Below are 19,845 nucleotides of genomic sequence, written 5' to 3'. Positions count from 1 at the left end.
TTTTTGTCAAAAATAGTTTCATTATTACTTTAATCATGTGTAAGTACGTATGATGTTGCAAAAAAAATCAAAAATCTTATCATCAATAGTCAAGATTTTTATTAGTTATTTGAAATATTCAAAAAAATATCAGAACTATTTCGAACATTTAACTTCTGATAAATAAATAAATATAATTTAAGGTTTTAGTAATTAATTTAAGAATTCCAAAGATTTATAGAAACCCCTTAATTTCCATATTGCCGCCCACACAAACATCCTTTGCCATAAGCAGCTCACTTTTTGTCTTCTTGACCTTTTTACCCAATGCAAGCGGAACTCTACTTTTCCTCATTTACTTTATATTCTTGATCGGTCCGTCGACATCCCCCTCTCTTCTTCGCCGTGGCCGCCTTCGACTCCTCTCTCGCACCCGTCTCGCGAGGAAGCCTCCCTCGACGATCTTGTCTCCTCCCAATCGCAGCCAATCCCTCGTCGGTATCGTCTTCCTTTCTTCCCTTCCCCCCTCCCAATTCGACGTTCTTGGTTCTTTCCCATTTCGTTTCCTCCGTATTTGATGCGTGCATCAACCCGGTGAGGCCCGATCCAACTGTCATGTAGTTTGTGCATTCTTTTTTATTTACTGCTTGTTTGCTTAGAGATTTATTTTCGACTCCCTTTCTTTCCGATGATGCCGATGTTTGTTCAAGATTAGGGTCGGATTTCTTTCCAACACCTGCTTGGGATCTCGTTTGGGTGGCGTTTGATTGGTACTCTCTTGTTGTCTTATGCATTAATCGTCGGTTTGTCTCTACAAGTGGATTCGTCTTGCTTATACACAGATGTTATTTCTTGCTCGGTCGATTTAAATCGACATCTCAGGTACACGTAGGTGATTTCAGCTTTTGCTTAATGGTCCTTCGTGCCTGAATAACCAAACCTGGGAGAGGTCTTTTGTTAGTGATGTTTCGTCTTTTGATCTTAATCAAATCCGTTTCTGTTGAATCCACTAGCTTTGTGTTCCCATGGCGTTTGTCTAGTATATCTACTTCGTGTTGTTTTTTGGGATCCACATCAAATATAGATATAGCTTGTGTTCTTCACAGTGATTCTAGTAACTTCGGTGTTCCGTTGACGGTTATTAGACTTCATCTTGAAAGATGATCTTGGAAATTGTTCGGGTCAAAAATATAAATATTGATCCACTTGATACCTGCAATTCTATATGTAACAGGAGAGAAACAATGGACCACTTGAACGTAAAGTTCTTAGCAATTTTCTGATCTGTGAGCTACAAACTTAAGCGAGTCTTGATCTGTTGGGTCAAGGTGTCTTTTCTACTGGGTGTGATGGTCAAGAAGATGCCAGATGAACCAATCATGGATATTTGTATCCATTCTTATTGTGGTCCTTGGTGCATGTCTTTTGTTTTCCGGTTGTGTAACCCCTAAACTAGAAAACCATGCTTATATTTGCTTTTGAAATTTCATTTGCAGTTAACAGATATTCATTTTGTAGTAGTTCGTTCTTAGCTGCCAGCCTAAGAGCCTTGTACATGAGAGTACTCTGGCTGAACAAGTTATTGAAATTTCATAAAAAAATACAAGACAACTCCTTGGTGTTGAACACTATTTCATGTAATCAAGAATCAAGAAATTATTGTGATTTTGATAAAGTTATAGAAGCTTTATTCACTACTTCCTTTACTCTCACTTTACATATTTTGGTGACGTCCTAATTCCTATATATATATTTTTTAATTTTAAAAGCCATCTATCTTATGGTTACCAACGTCACTTTTTCTTGCTTAAACTGAATTGTACTGTTGTCTATGGTATTTGTGGGAGCAAGCTCTTCATAAATTCATTTATAGAACCTATTGTTGGCTATAGTTTCCAAATCAAGCAAAGTGGAAATGGAACCATAATACTTTTTACAGGGTAATCTCTAATGCAGATCAGTTACTATTTTCTCCTTTAACAGAAATGGATGATGATTGTTGTTCTACCCAACTTATTGACGGAGACGGAGTGTTCAATGCTGCTGGGCTTGAACATTTTATGAAAACAGTGAAGCTGGCTGAGTGTGGCTTATCCTATGCTGTGGTGTCTATAATGGGTCCACAAAGCAGTGGTATGTGTATGAGTTACTTGAACTATTACTATTGCTTTTTTATTTGCTGCCCCATGATTACTTTTATACTGTTTTTTTGCTGCTTGGGGTAGTCTTTTTAGCTTTCATGATGCTGTTGGCCTCCTTTCATCTTTTTTGGTCTGGATAGAGCTGATTATATCATAGATAGTATTCTTGGTGGCCAATGTTTCTTGCAGACCAGATATATTGATAGCGACCAGGCTTGATTTTCGGAGATCTAGTAGGTGACATTTGTTTAAAGATATATGTTGTGCAATAGAACACTTGATGATTGAAATTCAAAGGCATGTTCAAGTTATTATATTTGAAGAGAGCCTGATATCAGTTAAATATTGGCATGGCCACATATATGTTTTCCAGATTAGTAAAAAAGAGAGGCCCTCAATCTGAACTTGGGATTTAGGACATGAGTGTAGTTGTTAACTCAGATCACATTCTTTTTTGATTCTGTAACCATTCAGTGAAGTCAAATATTATCATTAAAAGTGTCTTTAGGTTAACAAGTAATATTTTATTTTATTTTCATGTCTTCACATAAAGCCTAAAAATTGAAGGCAAGCATAGCTGATATCACATGGTACATAATGATAACATATACAATATCTATCATTATTTTGTTTTATATTACTTATTGTGGTGTTTTTGGACCGAGGAATGGATTTCTATCTGAAAGATTTGGATTTATTCTAAATTATGAAGCATGAGTGGATTTAGATTAGCTGGGAGCATTTGAAGATTGACTGTGGGGACCATCAATTCTGACTATCCCCATGTTCTTTGTCAATTTAATGTTTTCGATCACACACTGCCAGATCGTGGCATATCTAGTCCAATCTTGTTTAACTTCAGGACCTTGGTTGCACAAACCTTTGAGATTGTGGAATTCAAATCTGGTTATGCCCAGACATGCTTTTGATTGGGTTCAGTTGATTTCATAAAAGATGATTTCATAGTGTGAGAGTAAAATTTTTTAGGTTTAACATTTTCTTATGGTACACACTACTTAAACTTTTGCAACCAATCTTCTTTTTTGGTAGACATTTATATGATGAGACACTTTACCGTAATTAGAAGCGTGTTTTTTTTTCTATGTTCATGTGTCCTACTATCACTTGTGTCGCTTATTTCACATTTTTACTCCTTGTACCATAATGCTTCATGGTTGCACTAGTTAAATCAATTCATTTGCTTCTCTACATTGCTTGCTGCCAGAAGAACACTTCTTTCCAAACTCAAGAAATTTATGTATTGTTTCAAGTAAATAAGGTGCATGTGCCATCATAATATCATAGTATAGTCTTTCATTTACAACTTTTGGTTAGTTTCCGCAATCCTATATATATATATATATATATATAACTTTTATGTATAGTACTTGCTGATAAAAATTCTTCATAAACCTCTATTTCTGCGATAGGGAAGAGTACACTTTTGAACCATTTATTTTGCACCAACTTCAGGGAGATGGATGCTTTCATGGGAAGGCAAGTTATTGGATTGCCACCCATAAACTTCATTGGTGTCGCTATTGCTTCTACTTTTTCATTTGATTTTGGCTTAATAATGTCTTTTTATATTAGGTCGCAAACCACAAAGGGCATTTGGTTGGCTAAGTGTGCTGGAATTGAACCATGCACAATCGTTATGGATTTGGAGGGTACTGATGGAAGAGAGCGCGGAGAGGTATCTATTCAGTATATGATATTGTATTCATGGTAGAGATCTTTTATACACAGAATTGCGCATTTTATCTTGGGAGATTTTAAATTATACCCAAGCGATCAAGCCTTTTCTTAAAGAAGAAACATTTTGGCAAGTTGAAGAAAACATCAATAGTTAGGGCATGTGAGATGATATTATGCACCTTCAGCACTTGCAAGGCTTAACAAAGAATGACATGATTGGCTGAAAATTTTGACATAGTCAACAACCACATTTCATGGATTGGCATAAACTTCAGCATTATGCGGCAACCTTCTGTTGGATTCTAAGATTCAATATCAATCTTGAAGAAATAAGTGAGCATGATATCACAAAGCGTTAAAAATCACAGATGCTAGATGAAGTTGGTTATGCAAAGCAAGGTTCGCAATACCGTACCGTACCGATATTTCGATCTGGGCTCGGTACCGGTACGGTATGGTGTACCGGGTGGTACACTCAGGTGCCGTACTGCTACAGTGCATTGCTACAGTGTTCGGTACACCTGCAGACTTGCAGGCTTGTAGTTGCAGTTGCAGACTTCTACAGTGCACTGTACTGCTACAGTGCGGACCGGTACCGGACGGTCCGCGTACCGTTAGCCTGTCGGACCGGTACGTACCGCCCGTACTAGGCGGTACGATTCGGTACGACAGACACTATTGCAAAGTATGCTTTTTTTTGCAAAGAAGCCTTAATGTTTGGATCAGACTGGTTCTTTGTCTTTTTGAATTTGAATTGTGAAGAATTAGGGCCAATTATCATTCTAACATATTTTATGTTTGCGTGGTCTGGACTCTGGAGGCTCTGGACAACGTAGACAACATGGATCAGATGGTTTCATTCCATGATCAGATAGTACCCTGTTTGTTCAAGGAACTATAAAGTTATTTTAAGAATTTTGTTTTCAATTAGATCTGATTGACGTGATTTAAATTTCATCTACACTTCAGCTTTGATATTACAATCTTATTGCTTGCCAACCACTTCTCAGTGGCCACAATTTTTTACTTTATGTTTTCCTACATGGAGAAGACTTCAGGACTGAAATTATCTCAATGGTCATGCCATACAAAGTGGCTATAGGCAGTAATGTTTACGGAAAAAAGTGGAAAATGATGAGGGAAATATAAAGAATTATAATGAGATAATAATAGGAAAAAAGCATTAGGCCTTTTCTTATTGCAAATACTATCATGTTTACTTGTCCCAGGAGTTCTTAGACGAGCTTCTTTTAAATCCTTCCAGTTCCTGCTGTTATTCCCCCTAATCATACCCCAATTAAGACAGAGAGATTTACCAATGCAATGTGGCCAATGAAAACTAGGAAAAAATACTAGTTATCTACTGGTAACTCCAATCAGGAGCCAAAATAGGATTCTTAGGAAAAACAAAAGAGGAAACTGGTGTCTATATTGCTGCTTAATGAGTGTAGATTATTTAACTAAAATTTAGGATTCTTGCATCACGTTCAGCTTATCAACCAAAACTTGGGTTGTCGGAATCTTCTAAAATCCTCTTATATTACTTAATTTACAATAAAAGAGAATTATTATTTTAGATTAGGTTGTCGCATCCTTTTTTTTTTGGGTGCTCTTTGCAACCTTGATTCTTGACTGCAAAACACCTGATAGTCCTCTTCTCCACCTTTCTTCTTCCTCCTCTCTTCTTGTTCCACTTCTTTCTTACTCTTCCTTCCTTTGCCCTTGTAGAATGGTACCATGATACATGCCAGCATACCATGTGAATGCTGGCATGTGCCGTACCCATATCAGTCTGGCCATCAACAAGTAGGAGTCCGGTATCCAAAATTATATTCCTTGGCTAGGTGGTCTTTATCTTGCTAATTTCCTTAAGTTTCTGTCCCATTAATTACAAATATATATGTTGGTCTTCAAGGTGTCTATTGTATGCTTGCTTATGTAGTTATGCGCCACAAACTGAAGGTTAAGCAAGGACTTCACAGACTAATGAGTGAAACTCACACCTAATTGGAGCCTATTTTTATGCTTTGGAAAAAAAAAGTTGGAGCTGTTTCCCTTTATGTTTTTCAACATCCTCATTCTTTAATGAACCATTTTCATATAAAAGAAAAAAAATTTATACATCCGTCATGATTCACTACATATTCTGGTTTTAATTTTTTCTTTTACTTTATTGGTTCCTTATCTTTGGAAACTTAATCTATGGTTTATCATCTTATTTTTTTCAGGATGACACCACATTTGAGAAGCAGAGTGCACTTTTTGCTTTAGCAGTTTCAGATATTGTCCTTATAAACATGTAAGTCTACTGTCCATCATGCAAAACATCCTCTCCTTTCTGTCTTAGATTTGCTTAGTTTGTCTCTATAAGATAGGTGGTGCCATGATATTGGTCGAGAACAAGCTGCAAACAAGCCTCTTTTAAAGACAGTATTCCAGGTAATATGCAACTTCAATATTTTCGTTCTTGTTTGTATAAGCTTTGAATTCTTTTGCCTTGACTGCTCTTGTTTCTCATAATAGGTCATGATGAGATTGTTTAGCCCACGTAAGACAACATTACTATTTGTCATACGTGATAAAACCAAGGTGAATTTTTTTTTGTTCACGCTTTTCAGTATCTTTGTATCCTCTTAACTAGTACATATTTGTAATTGACATCCTTTTTGTTTCAGACACCTCTGGAAAATCTTGAACCTATTCTCAGGGAAGATATTCAAAAGGTGCCCGATGCCAATTTCTCTTACTTTGTATGTTTGCAACAATTTTTCATCATCAGTATCTCACACCTATATATTCCTTGCAGATATGGGATAGTGTTCCAAAACCACAAGCTCATAAAGAAACTCCTCTTAGTGAATTTTTTAATGTAAACATTGCTATTTTCTTTGCTCTGTATTCTTTGCTGATGAAACTACATTTGTTGTCTCACTCAGTCACTCTGATGCCATATATCTCCAGGTGCAAGTTGTGGCTCTTTCGAGTTATGAAGAGAAAGAAGAACAATTCAAAGAACAGGTTAGCTTTAACTTAATTACATGGTCTCTGATATAACTGGACTAAATCCTCTATATATAATTTATTTGAATCCATGTCACCGCAATGTATCCTATACAAGGTTCATTAGCTTATTATTTAATAGAAGTTAGGGAGTTTGCACTACAAAATACTAATATAGATGCAACATTGAGTCTTTGATCTAGAACAATCAGAAGCATATTGACTGTGAATCTAAACACTAAATATGGTCAATCAAGACTAATTGAAGAAAGTTTAAGATTCTAAGAATCCTAATGCTAAGGCACCAAGGAGATAATCGGAGTAGGGCCACCTCCACGTACTGCCTTTTTCCTATTATTATCTCATTGTTGCTATTTTTATTAGACATCCAATTTTGATTAATTAAGTTAAAATAATAATCTTCATGTATAAGATCTTGTTATCTTCTCCATGTTCTTGAAGATGTTACTGAAGTCAATGCTAGTCGATTGAACTTTTTGAAAGCGTAGCCGATGTGGTTTTGGGCCTGGTTATGACAAATATACTAATCACAGCCTAGCCCATAGTTTATGTTTGTCTTATTGGATTAGGGTATTACACTATGAAACTATGTATATATCCGTCTTTTGCCACACCGGTGTTCAGTGTTGGTATCCATGCTTCATAGTTAATTGCAACTAAGGTACATATGGTTGCTATGTGTTGCCTGAAAATTCATGTATAAATTTTTTTTATAGTACTTATTTTTAGTTTTGAGTCATTATTGCTAATTACTCTGAGCATGTCTGTTCTGGCAGCTGAATCTCAGTCATCATGATTATGTTGTTGAACTGTGTAGTTAGACTGATTAAATAAAGCACAAACCTGACAAGCCTTTTGTATTTGTTTTTTTTTCTTGCCCCTCTGTTTTTGGCATGCCGCAATCATTGAAGACATCTTTCTAAGAAATTGAATTATAATCCTATCAACGTATATGATGTAAAATGCCTTTCCAGATCAAGCATCTGTATTTGCCAATTTCTGACATATTCTTATTCGGTTTATCATGTCATAATAATGAACAAAAGGTTGCAAGTTTGAGGCAAAGATTTTATCATTCCATTGCTCCTGGTGGTCTTGCTGGAGATCGGCGAGGGGTCATTCCTGCTTCAGGTTTTTCATTTAGTGCACAGCAGATCTGGAAGGTTATCAAAGATAACAAAGACCTTGACCTGCCTGCACACAAGGTACTGATCAGGTTACTTGAATAATTGTTGTATTAACACTCTTGTGAGATTTTCATGTTGGCATGATGTATTCCTGTAGGTCATGGTAGCCACTGTACGTTGTGAAGAAATTGCTAACGAAAAGTTTACTTATATGGCTGCTATGGAGGTGATGATCTTCCACTTGTATTTGCTTTGGTATATTCATTTTTTGAGGATACAAAAATTCTTTATGCATTTCAGGAGTGGCTGCAACTTGAAGAAGCTGTTCAACATGATCTAGTTCCAGGTTTTGGGAAGAAGCTTAGTGTAATTTTGGACAAGTGCTTTTCTGGGTGAGCATATATCTGGCTAATATTATATATATTGATGTTCTTCACATTTTCCAGATTTATTGATGTAGAATTTGGCCGGTACATTCTACTTGATTGTTAAGCCTCCTTGTTTGAATTTAATTGCATTATACCTGAACTTTCTATGGTGACTTGTTGTTGTTGTTGTTGTTGTTGTATACCTCAACTTTCTAGGTAGCCTTAATGGATATGGTGTATACTCCTATAAGTGGTTATTATTTCAGACCCTTATCTTGAGTTTGCTTCCCACTACAATGTTGGTATCTATTAAGCGCGGATAAGATTCAACATATAACTATTCATAGAGGTGATCTTGTATGTTTCTGTAAGACTGAGCAAAATCATGAAGACTATGAAGGAGCCACTCTTGACGGTCAAGTTGTCAATGTGGTGGGTAAGCTTGCTGGAGAATTGGAAGAACCAGGTGGTTAATAGGGCAGGCATGCATGTGCAAAACCCCAACTTTTGCCATTCAATTATCAATACTTCACCAGCACCAAACACTATTGATCTTGGGACTTTGGTGGTTGTCAAGCTTTATTGGCTGCAGTGAAGGGATTTTGTGGAGGGTTAGCTCTGATGCCATATATTTATTTGGTGGTATCAGGAAAGATGCCATATAAAAAGAGAGTGGTCTGGATGGGGGATAAAAATTGTTAAATATGATAGTTTGGTCTGATGAAAGTGGAACCCAAATTGAGTTCCTCGAGCTCAAATTCTTAAAACTCTTTCATGAGAACATTGTCTTAAGTGTTTATTTGTCTGAAAATCTACTTCTTGGTTTTTGTTACTTCTTGTCAGTCATCAAGGTGGACTTAAAGTTGATTTAGCTAAACTGGTTTTGCTCAGGGAAGTGAGAGTGACATATTCAATTTTCACTTTTGGTATATAAAACACTGAATTTGAGTTGCTTTCAATGTATTTTTCACCATTTGAGGTTCTCACTTTCACAAAGTATTTTAGTGTTTAGGTTTTTAAACAGTGATAATGTATTGCAAATAGGTTGGTTGTGTAAAAGAGAAGATGGAAACAAAAAAGTGGCCCACGACATAGCGCCATCATAAGGGTGTCTGGTGGGGGCTAGCTGCAAAATGGATTGGATCGACTCTGCCGAGGCTACATCTGATTACGAAGGTCTGAGGATGGATTGGCAATGGCTTATGGGGAGAGGAGTCAAGTACTAGTGGCTAAACTAAATGTGTGTGACATGTATAATTTGGTTTGTTTATACAATGCTAGACCAGAACTAGATAAATAAAAAAAGATTTAAACCATAATTAAAAAGACCAATTTGGGCTTGTTTACTGGTTCAATTGGTTCGGTTCATATTTTCTTGAATGCTAGCAGGTAGGATCTAGCCAGTTGGAACATGGTAGTGACTAAGTCGCATAGTTCTTCTGTCCTTGTGCTACATACTGGTTCATGCCTTAGAATAGTTGTGAAAGACGCATAGTTCTGGCTCCTTTTATCTTCTTTTCTTACAATTAGCATGATTTGTTAGTTGAATCTTTTTTTTTTTTATGAAGTGGATTTTGTTTTGGGTCTTTGAATGTCTAATGACAAATGGAGGCTTTGTACGGTTGAACTGACCTGTAAGGCTCCTTTTGTTATGACCCGGGCCTAATAGGCTAACTGACCCATTGACTTCGTTTTACCTAAATCACTAGGTATAATGCTTAAGCTAAGGCTGATAGTAATATACTCATTAGATCTTTATAAGCCAATCTTAGTCTTGCTCACTTCCGATGTGGGACTAATCGGGATGTTACACCTTTCTCTCCCATTGTGATCAAGATGAGAAATTAAAAATAGTTGGTTTTCAGATATGTCATGGACAAGATTTTCTGATGGATAGCTGAAGGCAACGGATGATCGATTAAGAGGATTACCATCTGCTCTATGTTTTTTCTTTCCCACTTGCAAGCATGCCTTTGTGGACAGTGTCTCATCTTGGGCCATGTGAATGACATGCTGTGCCAGCTGGCTGGTACTGTAAGAAAATCTTTGATTTTAGATTTTAGGGTAATTGAAACCTCTAGTTCCTCATCTAGAATGCTGTAAATTTTAGACATAATTAGTTCTCTTACTGTTCCTTTATATTGGTCTTTTAGGATGAACTCTAGACATGTGTGCTCTATTTTTATTTTCGACTGACACTTGCATGAAAGGTTCAAACCAATTATGTAGAATAAAACTGAGATAAAGGAGTAAATGGTAAGTTAAGTTGTACAAGTGTGATTACCCCAAAGACCTGGTGAGGCTGCAATTTACATATCCATTATTTATACAAGTGAGAAGAGGGTGTATCTAGTGCATGAGGCTCCTGCCAATGCGGGGTCTGGGGAGGGTCAAAAATTAATATTCCTACATTTGTAACTTAAGTTGTATAGACTTTCTGGAAAAGTAGTCAAGGATTCATAAGATACCAAAGTGCCGAAAGAATGCTCTTATCGTACATTGAAAAGGTCAACAATACTTATTGATAATTCTTGTGATCTCATGTGGTCGAGTTAATTGTTAGGTGTAATATTATTTCACTTAAGCAACTAATATACCTGCATGCCTATTATTTTTTGCACTGTGTCACCACTACATGAAAATTCTAAATGCAAATGTTGCAACATTAGGTTTGCTTTAGTCTTTCTTAGGTTTCTTCTGAATACTTCAGCACCTGAAATTTTCAAGTAATAATTAGTAAAGATATTATCAATTTAGTCTTCTTATACTATAAATAGAAAGGATGAATCCACTGCATGAGGTTGCTGCCAATGCAGGGTTTAGGGAGTGTCAAATGTACACATCCTTACTCTTACTAGTAGTGGGATTACTTGGTCAGCAAGGTGCAAAGCAGCAACCTTTATATGCTATAAATATTGAATATTGTTTATGCACCCTTGATTTCTGATTGAAACATATACCGTGCATTCACTGGTTGGGTTTCTAATTGTACTTAAAGTTATTTTTGTTTTGCAGATATGATATGGAAGCTGTATATTTTGATGAATCTGTTAGAATTTCGAAGAGGCAACAACTTGAATCAAAACTTCTCCAGGTACTGTTGCTTCTGAATGCCGGCAGCATTTAACTCACATTCTTGTGCTATTGCCATAAACATCACTGTAATTGGTACAATATGGTAGGCCTGATTACAATGCAAAAAATGTTCAGCTTTAGATGGAAATTAGGTTGACAATAGTGCTGTTTGCTGCTTTGCTAAGTGTAGGTGCTGAGATGAGTAATCAGAAATAGGTTATTTTCCAAATTCAACTGGTTCCTGCTGGTTTTAAGTTTTTTTTTCCTTCTATTCTGTGTAATGTTCTTCATAGCATATAGTGTGTATACTCTTTTGCTGAACTGACATTGTTGAAGAGATGTACTGTGCTATCCAATAGTGGTCTTTATCATTCGAAATGATACTGGTAGTTGCTTGAATTTAGGTTAGGCCTGTTTGTGCCATAGTTTCTTTACAAGAGGTGTTTCATCCATATATGCTATTTAAATGCTTATTGAAATATGCTTCGGTTTTTGCATTTGAAATTATTGCCAACCTACAAGGAACCTTGCTTCTTTTATTTTTCAATTGGTACAAAAATGAGCATATTACATCCTTTAGTTAAGTGGGATATGATGATATTCCAAGAGACCTCTATTTGTGGCTCATCTCCTTTGAATTTTTAGGTGGCATTGAATTTAGTTTTATCATTAGGGAGATTCATGTTTTGTAATTGGTAGTTCTTTATTTTAGTAACAAGGTTGTCTATAATGCACTCGTTTATTTTTGTAGTCTGAGGTATCATTTGTAGTGGCAACACAAAACAATTTTTGCATCTTGGATTTTTTACGGCTATTTTTATACTGTTTTTTTCTATCAATTGTTTGGCAATACCACTTTTTACATCAGAGAAACTGAAACCTTGGAGGTTTTATTTCCTTTTTACATCGGTGTAGTAAGAGAACATAGAGTAAAGAGAGCATCTTGTTTTATAGTATAATAATGATGGGAGAGGAAAAAAATAGAGGAAAGATACTATCCGAACTCGTTTTTGTTTCAATGCATCATATTAGGGGATTTGGTTTCACACCAGATGTGTCTCATTCACAAATGATGGAATCATGTTATTAACTTAGAATAATATGGCCACTCATCAATCAGAGATGATTGGGAAAAGAAAAACAAATTTTCATCCATACAACTATTTTGTAGATTACAATCCTTTTTTATAGATCCTGACATACAAGAAGAGAAAGTAAATACAAATAAAGAAAGTCTTATTTCTGTGTTAAGGAATCAATTATCTCAACTATCATTTTTGGGAAATCTCCACCTTGATTTTTTTGCTTTAATATTAATATTCCTTGCTAGCAAGATACTTGATTGGGTTTATGATACTTTCTTGAGGAGTATTATTGATCTAGTATATCTTCCCAAACAACTTCCTTCTTTTTCTTAGAGAATTTTATTAGTTAATATAGAGATCCATAAGATGTTGTTCATTACATTTGCAAAATTCTCTAAAGCAATAGAATAAGTCCAATGCCAAACATTAAACCAAATAGCTCCTGAATTGTTGTGGATAACAAGTTTGATATGCTATAGAACTCAGATTGACAAGGACATCAGAGTCCAGACTACAAATTTGCTTTTGAGCTTGTTGATGGTCGACTATCTATTTTGAAATTGCTGGACATATTTTTCTCTAGATCCAAGGCTTTATTGTATGAGCCTAGTTGCACAAGGTGTGAAATGGACCTTGGAGTTGGTTCGAGTGTCAATGTATTTGTAATGTCTAAAAGCCTGAAAATTCTAGAAGAATCTTTTACACATTGTTGGTGTGCATGTGGATATTCGGGGTATAATTTACAGATTAAAAACAAAAATGATGTTCCATGGAGATGAAATAACGGAAATGCACATGACATTTATCTTTCTACACTGTTTAGGAATTTACTTAGTCTAATAAGAATTGTCAAATAAGTAATAATGTCTGGTGGTTAAGTATTTGTGATTGACCTAATTTGCCTTTTTAGTTGGTAAATCCTGCTTATGAGTCCATGTTGGGGCATATTCGAGCAAAAACTTTGGATGATTTTAAGGAAGCACTTGACAAGGCTCTTGAAAGAGGAGAAGGGTTTGCTATTGCTGCACATGATTGTACTCAAGTGTTCATGTCAAAATTTGACAAAGGCTGTGAAGGTATATAATTTTGCATTTCAATTCTATTATCATTGTTTTGTGTGGATTCTGCTTTGTGGTTGTAACGCAATTCTCTAGGATTACAGATGCAACTATTGAACAAGCAAGTTGGAATCCTTCAAAAGTTCGGGATAAGCTTCGGCGAGATATTGATGCACATGTAGCTTCAGTTCGTGCAGCGAAACTTTCTGAGCTTACCACCTTATATGAGGTCTCTTTTATCCTTTTCTTATTGTGTGGAAAATCTTATAAGAGTGTCTACTTTTCTACAAACACAAAGAAATGCAAATATAAAAATAGTAAGCCATCCAGTAATTCTATTGGATTCTAGAATGTGAAAGTTGGAATATCATATACTTGCAGGGGCAACTCGCTAAAGCTCTTTCAGAACCTGTAGAGGCTCTTCTTGATGCAGCCAGTGATGATACCTGGCCAGCAATAAGAGAACTTCTTCGACGGGAGACAAAATCTGCTATTTCTGGATTTTCTTCTGCACTTTCATCATTTAATCTTGACGAGGCAGATGTTGATAAAATGCTCATAAAACTAGAGGAGTACGCTAGAAGTGTTGTTGAATCCAAGGCAAGAGAAGAGGCGGGAAGAGTATTGATCCGTATGAAGGACAGGTAATACTTCTTTTGTCATTGGTTTTTTGGATAAAGATCATTTTGTAAAGAAGCAGGTTGACAGTTTTTTCTCTATGCAGATTCTCAACATTGTTCAGCCATGATGCTGATTCCATGCCAAGAGTTTGGACAGGAAGTGAAGACATTAAAGCAATCACAAAAACTGCTCGCTCTGCAGTATGTCACGGGAAATATCTCCCTGATAATATAGAACTCTCACTTTTAATATCATGACCTATCCGATCCGTCTTTTTGGAAATTAATACCACCCTCCTTTGCAGTCTCTGAAGTTGCTGTCTGTAATGACTGCCATTCGACTGGATGATGAGACTGATAAAGTTGAGAAAACGCTCTCACTTGCTTTGATGGATGCTTCTGATGGTGGTGGTACAAACAGAAGCATCCAATCACTTGATCCGCTTGCTTCAAGTTCATGGGAAGAGGTGATGAATTTTTTGAAAATTTATTTCTGTTAATGATTGTGTCCCAGCTTTATCATTTTGAATATGCAAGCACCTTGTAATTTTGAATTGTCTCTGGGGCTTAGTTTAACAGAGAACTTCATCTCAGTTGTTTTGAATAAGGAATGAAATATTGGTTGGCTAGTACATACCCATTGATATTTACTGGTCTGATCAAAGGACTTATACTGGATTGATACTTCTCGGTGTTTTAATATTTTGTTATTTTTTTATGATACCTGACATTGACAGTACATATTCTAGTATACTGCTACCATACTGATCCAACTGGTTGCCAATACCTGACAGTACATATTCTAGTACACTGCTAACATACTGATCCAACTGGTTGCCAAAACTGTTTTTGGACAGATTTATATTTTTCGTTCTAGAAACCCCAGTCTGGACTTCAAGATAGAGTTTTTATCGGTTTGAAGGTTGGTTAATTTACTGGGATTCAACCATGGTTTAACTACTATGATGAACAGACTTGAAAATTTGCACAATTAAAGGTATCGGGAGGGGAGGGAAAGAGTGAGTTGAGACTTGAGAATGAAGAAGTGTTGATGCATGATGGAATTGTCACAATTTAATGTATGTCTGCCAGTGTATACTGGTTAAGATACATACTTGAGGGTTTTTCGGGTTTTGAGAATCTTGGTTCACCTTTGACCTAATCCAATAAGTTACCGGTAGTGGGTTGAACTAACAAACCAGGCTAAGTTTGCTTGGTTTAAGTCTCTCTTTCATGCCATTGCTAGCTATCATTGAGGTTTATGAAGCTTATTATTTCAGCCAGTATCATTATAGTTTGGATTTTAGTTTTCTTGGCGCACATCTGGTTACATTTTTGTTCCATATCTCTTCTTTTCAATTGTTTCCTTTCAGAAATAGATTTTGAAGTTCTCAAAATTTTTGTAAGATTTTTTTTCCAAATTAAGGTTCCAATGAGGTTTTGAAAGTTTATGGCATCTGGCCAACAGTCAGAATAGATCATTGTCGCATGCCTTTATAATCTCATGCTAGCATGGATGTGTTAGAAGTAAATAAGTAAATAACATTCAGCATTAATTTATTTTTTTTTCATCCATTATCATTTTTGGTAACCTACCAGACCAGTATAGTATTGGTATATGAGTCTTTATATTAACTTGTACCATCTATTATCATTGAATGAAATAAGAAAAAGAGAATCAATTGGTATTGTACTGGTGTCAAGCTATGTGTTTCAATATCGGTACCGATTGGTTGATACCAGCGGGGTACTGATCCATACCGATCATAACGGTTGAGATTTGAAACCTCAATTATAGATATATGATAACCAATTGATTAGTTTGTGACTTTCGTATTGCATGCGGATCTAGGCTGAGGTTATATTGGTCTTAGGGTTATGTTGGTTCCCATCTTTAGGAACTTTCACAGTAAGACTGCCAGGATAAGTTTTGATAGGATCAGCTTTTTTTGGGTTGGGAAGGGCAAGCAGGGGTTGTGACTTCAGAACAGCGGCTGTTAGTGTTTCTGTGGCATGTCACTGGTTGGTGGTAGAAGCTTGGAGCTCATCATTTTGGATGGGCTGGCAACTTCCACAACCCTCCTTTTCTCCCTGCCCAAGATAGTGTTTGTAGTCAAGATGCCCAATGTGGTTGAGATCACCTTCACCTTTCTTTGCTGAAATATACAAAAATGTCTAAAAAATAATAAAAAAATAAAAAAGGAGAAAATATTAATGACCCCTTAAAACCCTTGTGGGAAATCACCTTGGTTCATTGATGTGCAGAAGACTTTGTTATGGTGAATGTTGGATATATCTTGTTAGTTGTCACTATTTTAAATCACTAGCTGCATGCATTTTAACTTACCAAAATCAGCTGAATTTTACAAGTTCTTTTTTTCTTTATAAGAAACTGTTCGTTCAATTCCATTAAGAAGTTTTATAAGTGTATGTTCATGGTTGCATTGCTATTGCAACTCTAGGATCTTCAAACTTAAACATATCTTGCCCCAACTTGCAGGCACTTCCAACAGTTCTGTTATCCGAGATATCCTGTTCTGCTAGCTCTTAAAAGTGTTGTCTACAAGTCTAAATTGCATAAGCATACACTGAGAATACAACTTATGTACTCTTTATGAATATGCTGAATGTTACTGTTTTAGTTTCAATTTCCTAAGATGTTGCTGTTTTAGTTTCATTTCTCTTAAGGCAATAAGAAGAGTATCAGGTTCTACATGTTTTTCACATGACCACTTCATATGACGGTCTTGGTTGGTTAAATTGGTCTACCATATTATTTTACCAGGTTCCACCAACAAAAACTTTGATTACTCCAGTCCAGTGCAAATCATTGTGGAGGCAGTTCAAGGCTGAGACAGATTATACTGTCACTCAGGCTATTTCAGCTCAGGCATGTTCTCAATCTCTAGTTTTATATATATTTTTTAAACTGGCCTTCTAATATTATATTCGAAAAGCAGATAGTTTTTTTCTAGTGTAAGAAGTACCGCATATTGCTTAATTTCATTCATTTGCTATGTAAGGTAGAAGAATTTTCTGGCTCGTGGATAGTCCATATAACTTAAGATCTCTTAAAGTGTAGGGCTTCTAAGTTTGATGCACACTGCTGTTGTGCTAGAATTCATAGCTCTAACTTGGATCATAAGCTGCAATTGCATAGAAATAGGAAACCTAATTGCGTGTTTGTTGGACTTTGTGGTACAAGTAATGATAGAACACAAAATAATACAATCTATTTCATTAGCATCTCTAGATCTATCTACATTGTTCAACATTATATGATTATTGATGATAAAGAGAGCTTGGTATTCCCTGGCAAAAGATTTGGAAATACCGAAACAAGGTTTTGTTGGACTTTGTTAACAATTTCTAACTGTACCACTAGCCTTTGTTATATGTATATATATACACACACACACACATGCTTGACTGCCAATTTAGGGTAAGTGCTTAGTTTTGATTATGGGCCAAGTGTCAAATGATGATTAATTTCATACAGCAGAACTTTGGAGATGAGTTACAAATGATTAATTTCAAATTAATTCTGTCTCTAGAAAAACAGTTTTTCATATTTCTTTGTGTCTGAATTTGCTGATCGTAAGAGCTAAATAGGATTTTTTTAATAATAAAAATTAAAAATTCACTTCTGAAGTAAGTGATTTAAGATCAGGGTTTTGGTGTAATAGCAACTGGTACAAGCTAAATTGGAAAATATGCTATCATACCCATGTATGTAGAATAAGATCACTGTACAAACCAACTAAGTTGATGGTCTTCAGAGGTTCAAGAAACAATTGAACTGGAGGCTAAGTTTTATATTTGGTTTGTGACTATCATATTAATTAAATACTTTCTAGAATAGGGAACAAACTCAGAGGTAAGAGCAATTTCACACACACACATGCAGCTTTCCAGCGGTTTTGCAGAATATGGTATGTTTGTCATTTATATTTAATTTTTAGGTGCCTAAAAAGGTTCTTAAAAACTGTAGAAATCTATGTTCCATATCAGGGCCAAAAGATTGAGAATATGTTGTCAAGATGTTCTAAGGTTCAAGGTCTCCATATTCAAGCAAACTCGAGCATTTCTGGTCCTATCATGGCCTTAATTGATTGCTGTTTAAAATCTGGACCATACTTGGCCCACTGACTTAGCTTGTGGTGTAGACCTGAAAAGCTTCTGTCTTTGGTCTATGACATGTTTGGGAAAGCCAAACAAGAGAAAAAAAAAAGGTTAAGAAGTAAAAGAGCAATGTGACTACAAAAGAAGGAAAAAAGCACAATTTGATCCAGAGATACCTGACAAAGTTTTTTGACTCTCAATTTTACACTTGAACCACTGATGAATGTGTTAGTCTTTAACCATATGGCTATCATGACATGGAGCATACTAATTTCCAGCAATTTGCTTCGGACATAGTTATCGTTTGAAGGCTAGTCTTGATGGCAATTATGGCTAACAATGATGAAATTGCTTATGCTGCTAAACATTTTTACCTCTAATACTCGTCACTTCATTTGTTGGTTTCAGGAAGCCCATAAGCGTAACAGTAGCATGTTACCTCCTCCATGGGCAATTCTTGCTATTCTTGTTTTGGGATTCAACGAATTTATGACACTTCTTAGGTAATTTATTTGATTTAAAGAACTTTTTTTTTTCTTGTTGGATCTCCTGTCTTACTTATATATAAAAATTACTCCATTTGGTTTTTGCAGAAATCCTCTCTACTTGGCTGTTATTTTTGTTGTTTCTTTAGTGGGCAAAGCCCTCTGGGTCCAGCTAGACATATCAGGCGAATTCAGAAATGGAGCTGTGAGTTTTGATTTTTTGAGTTTAGGAGTGTTTCCTCTGTCAAGTTTGAACTCTGACTTCACCTAATTTGCTTGTTTGTCAGCTTCCTGGGCTCCTTTCCTTGTCTACAAAGTTTCTTCCGACTGTGATAAACATCCTTCGGAGATTGGCTGATGAGGGCAAACAACCTGCAGCTCCGGCACTCGACAGGAACCACTCAAAAAGCTTCAGGCGTGGTGTAATCAGCAACTCATCGTCATCAGCAACCTCTAATTTGGCATCACCTGAGAGCGAAATAGAAGAGTATTCGAGCCCACCAAGGCAACAATGAACATGCAATGGACAACTACGGTATGTTTTTTTCACGTTGGCTTTGCTGTTTTAGGTTTTTTGGTTTTATTTTGAACTGAGCTTTATTGAGATGCTCGCTTGACTATGTAGTGTAAGCTCATGAATGTATCCATTATCATCAGTGTAGTGTACCAGCTTGTGTAAGAGAGACCTAGCGTCCATTTTTATTTTTTCTCTTGGTATTTCTTACCCTTTTTTTTTCTCGATTCAGAAAAATCTTGTAATTACTGTTTATAAGTTGGTTTATATTTTTTCTCTTGGTATTTTAATTATCATCAGTTGGTTTAGTCAGTTCGATCCTACTTGTATCGAAGGAATTTTAATTACTGTTTTTATGTTTAAAAATAATTTTATAAAATTACTGTTTTTATGTTTAAAAAATAATTTTATAAAATTACAGTTTTTATGTTTAAAAAATAATTTTATAAATTTAAAAAAATTAAGAGAGAATTATAATAATAAGTGACTTTTATCTTCCTAATCGGAATTGTGCCAAACGTCTCCACTGCCAGAAGAGGCGGAAATTACGGA

General features: G+C 35.8%; 1 protein-coding gene across 5 annotated transcripts; it reads left to right on the top strand.

Annotated features, from left to right (window-relative positions):
• Positions 1 to 323: 323 nt before the first annotated feature.
• On the top strand, positions 324 to 19,577 carry LOC103978789 (protein ROOT HAIR DEFECTIVE 3). 5 transcript variants are annotated; one of them, XM_018823981.2, is made up of 23 exons: positions 324 to 473; positions 1,963 to 2,112; positions 3,551 to 3,617; positions 3,714 to 3,816; positions 6,047 to 6,117; positions 6,194 to 6,257; positions 6,342 to 6,407; positions 6,494 to 6,541; positions 6,625 to 6,687; positions 6,780 to 6,836; positions 7,886 to 8,044; positions 8,124 to 8,192; positions 8,267 to 8,358; positions 11,350 to 11,428; positions 13,405 to 13,570; positions 13,657 to 13,781; positions 13,934 to 14,196; positions 14,277 to 14,373; positions 14,478 to 14,639; positions 16,958 to 17,062; positions 18,703 to 18,797; positions 18,888 to 18,984; positions 19,067 to 19,577. In XM_018823981.2, the coding sequence occupies exons 2-23, from the start codon at positions 1,965 to 1,967 to the stop codon at positions 19,292 to 19,294; spliced, it is 2,424 nt and encodes an 807-aa protein (XP_018679526.2). In that variant the 5' UTR covers positions 324 to 473; positions 1,963 to 1,964; the 3' UTR covers positions 19,295 to 19,577. The 5 variants fall into 5 exon arrangements, with proteins under 5 accessions (XP_018679526.2, XP_018679525.2, XP_064996221.1 ...); XM_018823980.2 differs by having other exon boundaries at positions 325 to 477; XM_065140149.1 differs by having other exon boundaries at positions 325 to 477; positions 16,958 to 17,066; positions 18,707 to 18,797.
• The last annotated feature ends 268 nt before the right edge of the window (positions 19,578 to 19,845 follow it).

The sequence above is a fragment of the Musa acuminata genome, chromosome BXJ1-3, assembly GCF_036884655.1.
Source record: "Musa acuminata AAA Group cultivar baxijiao chromosome BXJ1-3, Cavendish_Baxijiao_AAA, whole genome shotgun sequence".
NCBI classification, from domain to species: domain Eukaryota; kingdom Viridiplantae; phylum Streptophyta; class Magnoliopsida; order Zingiberales; family Musaceae; genus Musa; species Musa acuminata.
Note: the sequence above shows the minus strand (reverse complement) of the source record. Positions and strands in the feature narration are given on the sequence as shown.